The following is an 11,408-nucleotide window of genomic DNA, read 5'->3' as shown; positions in this document are numbered from 1 at the left end:
ATTTGCATATTTATGCGACATTCATGTGACAAATAAAGGATCTTGAATCTTGAAGTTTGGTGTCATCTGCATAGCAGTGAAAATGTACAGTATGCTATGTGTAGACACAACATCACTCCCTTGAATTAGGTGCCTTGATTCATAGGTCAGTGTTCAGTGCTTCAACAAGTGACAAAATAATCCTCTGAAAATGGTCAGATATCAGGAGTCGACTGAAAATGAGTGAAAAGCAGAGAAACTTCAGAAAACCAGGAGCTCGATTATATCAGATCCCTTTTAAAATGATGGCTGTTTCTGTGATATTTGCAGGAGCACGTCTTACATATTTATTATTATGTGAATCTGCAAATGTGCCTGCAGATTTCTGTACCATTTTATCTGGTAACAAAATTTGGTACAGGGCACTAAGTGTCCATGTCAGAATAAGGAATAAAAGGAAACACAGTGGCTTGTAATCTGTATACACGACACTAGAGGTCAGTGTTTTACCAAGCATACCCCTGAATCCATTGATGCTAGAGCTCACAAGTTAGATACAAAATAGATCCAGAAATAATGAGCCAACAGCGATTCTGGGGAATTTTGGACAGTTTGGGGTTTGTTACAAACTGGTGGACTTGCACGAGCAGTTTGTAACAGTGACGGATAAATGTTGAGGAACAAACGCAGCACACCACATTCTGATTTCTGTTGTCTTTATTAGTGGAATGGAATATACACCTCTGTGCTTTAATGCTGTTTTCTCCGTCATTCATCCATCGCTCCTCACTCTCTCTCTGAGACTGAACAACAACATTTTAACTCTGAGGCGTCTGAAATGCTGCTGATCATCTCATCTAAGCTCCCATTGTGTCACCTCAGGATCAGACCAGTGTGCTTCAGTCAGGTTCACCTGACATTTAAAAAAAAGTGACATTTAAATTGAATTACCTGTGCTCAAATGCTTTAGAACCACCACGTCATTCTCAAAGCAACATAAATAAGTTAAAGAGCAACTTAACACCCAGTTTTAACTGGAAACAGTCTTTCACACATTCATCAAATCTGTTGCACACATAACTCTGGTTCTATGAGTAGCCTTTGGGCTTCTGGAAAAATATAACAGTGTAAGCAGTAGACAGAGTCAGAAAGAACAGTTTATATTTTTCCCCAAGACTCCGGATCCTCATCAGGAGATTCCTGTTGCTTATAAATCTAAACACAGCATTAAGGAAAATTGTTATTTTCTCATTACTACATTACATTTAATTTCATCTCATTACATTTCTCATTAATAACTGGAATTATTAGGTTGCTCTTTAAACCTCGTGCTGAAACTGTGACATACAGAGAACATCTGACTGGAGGGGGGGGGGGTTAATGGATGAATTTGGACCTGCCGACCAATCACAATAAAATCTATGACTGCGGTAATCACTACACTTAAACCGTGATTATTACATCTCATGGTCAGGCCAGTCCCCAGGACAGCGTCACCCCCTGAATCACTACACGTATGTCCCGTTGTAAGCCATGACTGAAACGTATATATTACATCTCTATGAAGGTTTATGACAGGACTAAATTACCAAAGCAGGACGCTCAAATTTAAATTTAGATGTTTCCTGATTTCCAGAGACAACAAAGCAACATGACATTAAACAGCAGACCCCAGTAAATTACAGTCAAGCCATGAATCCCAGCCATGGCTCCCTCCACCCATCAGCATCTGCATGAGTGACAGTACCTCACTCATGAAATAACACTGGATTTATATCAACTTAAAAAATGAACTTGCTTCACAGTTTTGGAATTGAAAAGTAATAATAATTAAAAGAAACGTGTAAGGGAAAGGAAATGTAAAAACAAAAGTCAGAAGGCCAACGAGGCCACAGCGTATCAGCTGGCTAATTTAACACAACCTATTTTTAAGTTTGATAATAACTGACTTAAAGAGTAAGCGAGTGGGCATCAATGCGCCTTTTTTGTGTAATTGTCATTCGACACAGACAGTGGGGGGGGTGGATGCCAGCTGGAGGCCATAGCTACAGAATAAAGCGAAAACATTGAGACTGCGAAGGTATTTCAGAAAACAAGCCAAAGATCCGTCCAGCCCGTCCGTCCAGTCCCCGCTCTCTCATTAAACTACAGGAGAAAACAGATAAAATACCTATAACGGTATCCATGCATATTTGTGACTGCTCATCATACGAACACATACACGCATTCACACGTACACGCACAAACAGCCGCCCGACCTCGTGCATACACACTTTGCATTCTGGCGAGGAACATGCCTGAATGATTCACTGATAATAATCTGCTTCTCGGTAATCTAACTGCTCGGTGGTGCAAACACTCGTCTTGAAAAGATTCAGGGACAGAGGGGATGAGGAAAACAAACCAACAACTGGCAGGAGAGAAAACAATAAGAGTCGTCATGCAAAAGAACAGATGATGAGATTTTCTTCCCCACTATGTCGTGTTTTTTTCTCTTTTTTTCTCTGATATGCTTTATAAATTCCTATGATCAGTAGTGCTACTTCTACTGTACGAGGCTCATGCACGAAGGAACGCCAGTCAGATACCCGATGACTTTCATCTCTTTTTTCTTTTTCTCTATTTTTATCTTTTTTTTGTTTAGATTTGAGGATTTGATTGGAAGATGCGGGTGAAAGTTTATGATACAAAATATGTTACAGTATGTACCTCTTGTCTTCTGTCTGTGTGTCACGCATTCACACTCGCTCTTAAATGGTTCAAGGAAACGCTTCAACAAATCGCTCGCGGCTGAGCTCACACGTGGCCGACGGCGTCCACTCTTGAAAAAGCATGTATGGTTTTGAATGCACGTGCTGACGTATATTTAAAGGGTAACTTTCAACACATCTGAGCACGAGTCTCCGCCCAGTGAGCGCTGACGCTACATGTTTCCATAGATGCAAACAGAGCCTTTATTTTACTCAAATCAGTGCACTGAACTCAGTTAAACTCATATTGAGTTACCATTTCTTTCCGCCTGCATACTAAGAAGTAAAAACATTAATGTTCAACTTCAAATCCCTTATTTGTAGAGTTGTGATCATTATTTTAGTTATACTAGATTTAGATTTTTGTGGATTTAGCTGATAACAGACTGAGACTCTCGCACAGATTCCTCTCTGTCAGCGTTCAGATGCCAGTAAAGGAGACCCGTCTCTCTTGAACGTGTAAGGTAAAGACTGTGTACAAATGCCCTGTTTAGTCTGTTCAAATTGAACTCTGGTTCATTTTCTTATTTGGTGCAGTTTGATTGCACAGATGTGAACATTATATCTCACTTGTGTGACCCCGGAGGAGGCGTCTCAGTCTGGTCGCAGAGCGGTTTCATTACAAGTGTAAACATGATTACCAGGTGTATCAACAACATTTCTTTTACAGTTATGAAGTGATTTTGTTGGTTTAAAAACGGACTCGCCCGATCCATTAACAGTAACATACTTAGCTGACTTACTGTCCAGCTGATAGATGTTCACACTTTTGAATGTCACTGGCAGCCTCGTGCTCAGAGAAACAACTATTTGTAAAGAAGCATCATGACTTGTTTAATTGGATTATACATTTAAAAGAAATAAAACAACTAAAAATTCTAAAAGTTTCTCATTTGTTGGAACTTTAGTTTAGCATCATAACATTACCTTATGTTATAAGAGCATGTTGGCAAAAGATTAAATAAGCTCTATAAATATTGTGGATGAGTTACTCGTATTAAAGCCTTTAAAAGCATGAAGACATTACAGAAGAAACAGAGGACTAATGATATAAACAAGCGTGAATCATTGCTCATGTGGATGTTTTCCACTTCAGCAAAGATGTGAAAAACAAGCCTTTTTCTTCCAAAGTGTCCGTCGTCGGGGCGAACGTACTCTCAGCGCTTAAAGAGCTTTCAGTGTCGGCGTTTCCTTTCCCCTTCAAATCTATTGCAGAATACTCGTTATGTTCTCTCTCAGTGGAAAGATCGCATAACAAATGCATTTTTTAGTTGCTTTACACTTTGTTCCCTGCAATAATTACTGTAGTTTTAAACACACACATTATAACTGTTATTAATATTATTCTGTTCATTTGTTGATGCTATTTTCCTGCTTGTTGTAATGTTGCATATTTTGAAAGGTAAAAGGCTCTTGATCCCGGTCTGGGCGTTAGTGTCAACACTGACAAACACTTCAGAGCTACAGTCAGACTAGACCAGAGTAATCCAGTCCAGGACCATTAATTTAACTCTCCACAGTTTATTTAGAAAACCAGGTGAGTCCAGTGCTGCTCAGACCAGCTCCTTAAAGATGCAGACTGCCCAGTGTAGTTTTGCGAGTTGCTCAACAAAGATTGTTGGGTTTCACTGAGCTTCCCAAATTATTTGAAGTTCAAGTGATCAAGAGTTCCCCTTCATGATTTCCTTGATTTTCTAAATATGAGACCTTCAGCTGCTCAGCGAGAACCGTCAGAGAGCTCGTCCACAAACTCTTCAAAAGTCCATTTGAGTGCAGATGAGTCTTTCAGCTTTTTGTTTAGAGTTTAAACCTTCATGTTTCAAGCAAAAGAGATCCAGAAGTGAACTTAGCTGTGCAGCACTGTCGCTCCATTCAGGCTTCAACATGTAGTCTGTCGTTGGAATGAAAAGAAATCCAGCCAAAGAAAACAAAAGTTCCGGCACACGTTTCCTACAAGAAAATAAAAACCTCAAAATGTCTTAGATATGGCCCTTCAAGCTGCTGAGGGTTATTTGGTTGTCTACAGGTCATCTCCATTAAATCTTTTACCAATAACTAAACCAGCCTGTTCTAAATGATCCTCTGGTGGTTGTTGGTCCCCCCCAAAGCAACAGGTAATGCTCTCTTGTTTTTATAAAACCACTCAGTCCATTCATGTCGAGTTTACACTGAAAAATAAAACTTCTGTCGTCAGCAGTCATTTAGCATGCCTCCTCTAAAGGAGGGAAAACGAAGCCAGCCAAACCATCAGCCAGTTCGGGATGACTTTTGGAGTCTTGGCTTCTTTTCCACTGATGTTTCAGGTTGAACCCTTCATGGGTTTGTGCAATGAGATCTAAAAGGTCAAAACTGTGCAAGGCGGGTCAAATGTGTGCAAGGAGACAAAATGCATGAGGGTGGATCCTAAAGGTTTAAGAAGGTCTTTTGCTTCGTTCATGAAGTTGTAGCTTTTGATTTGAGCTTTTTTTTTTTTTTTTTGAGGTTCTAATTTTTCAGTTGTCGTTGGATGTGGTCGTACATTTTTCTTCCCATCTCACCTGCTGTTTTAGCTATACGACTGTTTAATCCATGTAACCAGCGAAATGCATGTGGAAGTTAAAGCAATCAGTCAGGAATCAATCTGAGTATTTTCTTCCCGATATTTCAGCTAGCAGCGCCCCAGATCCAGGATCAGAGGTTCAAAGGAAGTTCACTGGGAAAGTGGCTGGTGGGGCGGAGGGGTGTCAGGAGGGATGTCATGTGTGGAGCTGGAGGTTATAAGGAGGAGATTTTGACGGTTTCATGGGTAAAAGCTGTTGCTCGGGTGTTGCGCAGGATGCCGGGGATGGGGGCAGGCGATGGGGGGAGGCTTTCGTCCGGTGTGTTGGCCGGCGGCGTGGGAATGCTGATGATCGCAGCAGTGAAATCTTGTTCCCCGCAGTTCAGCTTTAGGTTGTCAGCCTGGGCGTTCAGACTGGAACGACTGAAATAAAGAAAAAGAGAAAAGAAAAGATAAGCAAAAGGTTGTTTTTTTATTTGTGTGATAAATTTAGATACGCAGGTGTGTATCTTTATCTGATTATAGCATCTGTGTTTACGTTTGTGGCGGTATGGAGGTTGTTTTGATATGCAGGGTGTCCAGTTCCTGGACGCTCCCCCGGCTGACTGATGCAGTGGAGTTAGCCAGGCGCATGGCGGCTCGCCTCCTGGCCCTGCGGGGGCAGCAGCCGGTGGGGTTGTTCTGTGCCCCCTGCTGGCTGGATAGAGAAGTGCTGCGACTGGTCCTGAAGCCCACTGACTCAGTCATACACAGCTCGCTGTAGGTCATCTCATCTGTGAACTCATGGTTCTGTAAGCAGAGGCAGGAAGGAGGGAGGTCAGCTGAAGTTTCAATCTTGCATGTGTGGATTGTGGAAGATGCGCTTTTGCATTTCTCTGAAGTCGTAAATCTAAATCTTTGTGATTTTCTGCCTCTGCATATTTTTGTGGCCTAATTTTACAGTCTCTTAAGTATATTTTTTCTTCTCATTTCTTTTATTTTTGGGATATTTGTGTTATTTTTAGGGTGTTTTCTGCGTATGATTGTCTTTTTGTCTTTAGTTTTTCCAGATGAAGCTGTTGAAATTCTTCTGTTCATTAATCTATGTGTGATCTTCAGTCTGTGACTGCTGACCGTCTTAAAAAGTGAAGCTAAAATATCTCTCTCTCTACACTGAATGACTGTAAGCTTATTTTAATGGCATGGATGAAAAGGGCTGAATGAAATGTAAATTTCAAAATGTACTGAGAGAATCCAGAAGGGCGACTTAAAGGAAACTTTGGTGAGTCTGTTTATCCAGCTTCTGTTTCTAGGATCAGAAACAGAGTTTATATTAAGGCTTTGTACAAAGACAAAGAACTGCTGAAGATATTTTAAACTGGTGTTCAAAAAAGTAAGAGGCAGCTTGAGTTCTGTCTGCATAAGATGTAATAGTTGATGGTCCTGAGGGAAATTAAATGTCTGAAACCTCACCGTTGTCTTCTCCAGACAGTGCAGCAGGTGGTGGTGTTGGTGCTCGAAAGCCGATCTGTTCTTCACACACAGAGCTGTGCTATCGCTGTCACGACCCTGAAAATACACACACGTAATAAAATGTGTTTAATAAATAGACTGTTTTGTAGAATTGGTGATGATAGCTTCACACTTTGAGGTTCTCTTAACAAACGTCCTTTCTCTTATGATCAACACTTCTTTCTACAAAAACTTAAGTTCAGTTCCTCTTTTTAATGTCAAATATCAACACATTCATGTATTCAATGAATATTTGTAGGCTCATACTGGTCTTTGTTTGCTTCTTTGACCAGTAAAACCACAATAATCACTTTCTATGTTGGGTCTGCTATGTTTGATCCTGAGCAATCCAGTGCAGTGTTAAATCTCATTTGCACTCATGCTCATAAAACATGAGTGCAAATGAGCTGAGTTTGCTGTTTGTTAAAGGAATATGTACAGTGGTGCTAAAGTAGTGAAAAGGAGAACGGGTTTTAAAGCTACATATCTGTTATCTATATCATATTTTATCATATATATCATATTACACCAAATCAAATATGACTAAAGTAAGACTCTGGAAATGAAAACTATCTGCATTTAAAGGTTTATTGAAGAAAGAGGAAAGAGATAAAGCTGAGATGAGTCGGATGTGATGTAGAAACTCGCATCATCGGCATAAAAAACAAACAAGTATTAATTCCTTGTATGTGTTGGCTCCAGGCTGTAATGATGCCTGGAGTTTTCCAGGCAAATGAAAACATTTTTTACATGTTACTGGTCACATTGTCAGGAAACACTTGATTGTCGACAAGCTGGTCGACGGGCACAAACTAACTTTTAGCTGCATAACACTTCATACACGTGACAAAAGTTCAAAGTGCTTCATAGAGGAAACAGTTGCAATGTAAAAGTAAAAGAACCTGAGGACACAAGAAATGAAAATGTAACAAAATAACAAATCTTATTTTTAAAAGGAAATTAGGTGAAAATAAAAGTAGAGGAGGCAAAATACAAGGAAAATGAGAACATTTACTCAAATATGACTTCTTTTCCACTGGGTATCAGAAAAATTTGAGATGCTCTCAAATTTTGATACCTCCTGAATAAGCACAAAGCTGCCAACTATTCCGAACAGAAACAGTCCATTTATTTGAATACAGTTTTCCCAACTCCAACTAAATGAAGGTACTTTCAGCCACTCCTTTATTTCCCAAGGGTCCCTACAAAGGATGGATTCAAGATGCCTTTCACCCGGGTTTGTGACCTACTGAGTTTCATTTTTCCACCTGGAAACTATTCAGGGATTTTCATGGTGAATGTGTTAATCAGTAAGCTTCAACGTTTGTGCTTTGTTTTTTTCTCTTTTTGCATTATTGTTCAAACTTATTTCAGCTGCTGCTCTGTCTTCTAATCATTTCATCTTATTTGCAGCAGGGGAAGCATAAATAGATCAGAACATCTATTTTTGAGGTACGTGTTTCTTATGAGACTCACGAGTTTACTTTCATAAACTTGTGAAATGTGGGACATTGTCTGATTATGTGGGGCGGCGGGCTGAGGGATAAAGCTGCTGTACAGGCCCACATAAGACGGCACACCTGTTCAGAAGGACCATACTGTGTTTTCACCACTTTTACGAAGCGTTCCTCTAACAGCTGACGGCTCATACTGAGGATATAATAAAATAACTGCTTTTCTAAACTGTCACAGTTAAATAATCTGCGTGTAAAAAAAGATTAATAATGCAGCAAAAAGAGGCTTCTGCATACATGCACTTTAAACAGTAACCTTTTAACTAATATTTGCTTGCACTTGTAAAGGAGTCATTTTTAATGCTGAGACTGTGTGATTTCCACCACTGGATTTGAATGAGCTCATAATCTTCCCTTTGGCTCAGTCTCCTGAGACAAATCTTTGATTTAAAATGCAGAATTCTTTTACTAGAATTTAGTTTTTTTTATCAGTAACTCATCTTCAGTTCACATTTCTCCACATTAATAAGAAACAACTGCAAAAGTTTTCCTTTCATGTTTTAAAAGGCCAAACTAAGAGCTGATCAACATCTTTAAGACTCTTTTCTTCTTATTTTAATCACCTTTATCTCGCTCTTTCTCATTTTGCTTTGTTTTTTTTTTCAGCCGGCTTTTAATTGAGTTTTGTTATTTCCCTAAACTTTTTTTCACGTGTTATGATGAAGAAAAATGAAGCTCTCTTCTTGCCCTGTAGCACAGATTTCCTCCCTTTCTCCATATATTCGCCACTTTCTCTGCACCCCATTTTTCTTCCTCTTCACCCTCATTATGCACTCTTTAAATCCAGCAGTCATCCCTCATTTTGGCTCAGTGCAGCAGAGAGATTAAGACTCAACAATATCTGTGTGAGTCTCTGTGTGAGACCCATCCACTCACCCTCTACCTGGAGCCTAAAGCCGTTTTCATGATAAAACATTTAAACCCGGTGAATCTTTCATCCTCTTGACTGAAGAAAAAAACTGAGAGTCTGAGTCACGATTAAGCTGAAAGATAAAAAAAGAAAGTTCCTCAGATCTGCAGTGATTTAGATCCAGTTTATTTTCAGAATGTAATAAAAATATTCCTGCAGGTTCACACTGTGGGATGCATCCATCTAGTAAATAGGAACAAGACTAAAAGGCCGAGGGCTCCTCTGAATCTTTCATACTCCTCACACCCAACAAATTATGTGAGTTCTGAAATTATAACAAAAAAAAGAAACCATTCTTTTCTCTGAAAATGTTGGACAGTTATTGGTATTTAAATGGAAGTTTAGAGTGGAAACTAAAGGACATCTTTAATCACATTAAGTATGGCTGTTCTGTCACATAGCTAGCATCACTAGCATTTTAGAGAAATATATACAAGGAAAAGATGCAAAAATGGTGCAGTACTGGACACCGAGAGATAGCTTCAGATTATTTATTTTATTTTGGCTTTTCTGCTGCGTCCCAAACAACAGCTGGATCTAAGGTGCTAAAACTGTAGGCTCACCCAGTTTGTTTAAATGTGATGCCAATGGATGCTTTAACAAGCATCCATTCAAGGAGCTGGAACTAACAAACATCTCACTATGACCTAAAACCAGAGTCGCACTGGGGCAACAGTGTTTGGAGTCTCCATGAATGGCCAACATTAATGCAACTTTTACCATCTGTTGCCATCAACATATGCAGAAATTCCAATTAAACAGAGTTTGAACTAAATTAACTAACTGCTTTCATTCAGAGTCAGGCTAGAACCTCGTAGATTTGAAATAAACATTCTGAAATTCCTGCACAAATAGAGATGTAGTTGCTGGAGGATACAAATTCAAGAGCAAAATGACATTGGCACTCAGCAACCTCGCTTTTATGTAGAAATATAGCCAGGATGCAACCGGTTTACGGCCCCTATGCAAACAGACCGACCACAGATGAGTTGTGCTGATTGGGCCAGATCAACTGTGACTGATTGCAAACTAAATCTGTCTGCATTTATAAACTGAATTCTTACTCTAGTGCGACTGAGCCATAAACTCATAATATGATTCACCACAGGGCAGCTTTTTTGGGACAGCAGTATCTTTGATGAAGCATGGGCCCATTTACATGCTGAGGAAAGTTCCTGATCAGTTTTAACATTTACTCTCTCATAGTTTTCCTGACTGTAAAAATGGGTCTGGCTCTTGTGGGTTAATGCCGAAATATTATATTAAAACTGTTTCGGTTGTCAGCTGCTTTTTAATTATTCTGATCATGTGTTTAATGTAAAATCTTAATCTGCAGGTGTATCTGTCAACGAAATGTAAGATGATATCAGAAGACTCTAATTAGCATTCAGGGTTATTTCATCCTGCTGAGGTTTCATCTGAAAGGTTTCTATGTGTCTAGGAAAAAAACACCAATTAGCTGCCGTTTGTTATGTGCAAAACAACAACCTGTGCAGGATCCTGAAACTACCGAATTTGCCTTGTGCGATCAGTAAAGTATCTAACCGTCTGATTTAAATCTTCACAGTACGTTGTTGTTTGTGTCTGTTGCATCTGTGGACAGTGATCAGGTTCCACTGCTCTTTTGCCAAGTTGCTGCTGTGGAAACTCTCCTCATGCGCTTCTTATTAGTGAATCACCAAACTGCTGAAGCAGCAGCTCTTCGTCTGTCTGAGGGTCTGAGGCGCTCTTTGTTTTGCTGCCTCTCTCTTAGTCTTGCCTCACCTCAGCATGTCAAAACTCATTAAATCTGCAGCTCACTTTTCTAAAAATTAAATACTGAATTCAATTTGCAGATGATAACTAAAATGACATTGACTGTTTGGGGGGATTTCGAAGAAAACAACTCACAAGTAAATCTTCAAACTTTCAGAAAAACTCTGGATAGTCACTGGTACCTGCCGTTTGATAGATGGATTTACTATTTTCTAAGAAAAACATTGTTAATGGACAAAATCCACATTTTTACAAAATAGCTATATTTACACAATTAATACATTTCACTGTAATAATTGTCACGGTCCTGTTTTTGAGTCGGAAATCCTTCAAGCTTGACTTTCTTTTTGCGTTCTGTTAGTGTCGGTCATTAAAATAAAAACAGCCAGGGTTATAGTTTTAGCTGGTGTAATGTCAAAAATATAGAATGAATTTTGCTAGACAGTTTGAACATATTTATTAAGTCCACT

General features: G+C 39.3%; 1 protein-coding gene across 1 annotated transcript in view; it reads right to left on the bottom strand.

Annotated features, from left to right (window-relative positions):
- Positions 1–700: 700 nt before the first annotated feature.
- The window catches only part of kcnd1 (potassium voltage-gated channel, Shal-related subfamily, member 1), an 83,337-nt gene continuing 72,629 nt past the window's right edge, over positions 701–11,408 (bottom strand). The window contains exons 7-9 of the mRNA XM_085394132.1: positions 6,721–6,816; positions 5,807–6,057; positions 701–5,691 (exon numbers count right to left, since the gene is read on the bottom strand). Of these exons, the coding sequence (XP_085250258.1) occupies positions 5,484–5,691; positions 5,807–6,057; positions 6,721–6,816 (555 nt within the window). The 3' untranslated portion in view covers positions 701–5,483. The remainder of the gene's footprint in view (positions 5,692–5,806; positions 6,058–6,720; positions 6,817–11,408) is intronic.

This window comes from Rhamphochromis longiceps, linkage group LG20 (assembly GCF_057381845.1).
Source record: "Rhamphochromis longiceps isolate RC_006_pf linkage group LG20, R_longiceps_female_GT1.1, whole genome shotgun sequence".
Taxonomy (NCBI): Eukaryota; Metazoa; Chordata; class Actinopteri; order Cichliformes; family Cichlidae; genus Rhamphochromis; species Rhamphochromis longiceps.
Note: the sequence above shows the minus strand (reverse complement) of the source record. Positions and strands in the feature narration are given on the sequence as shown.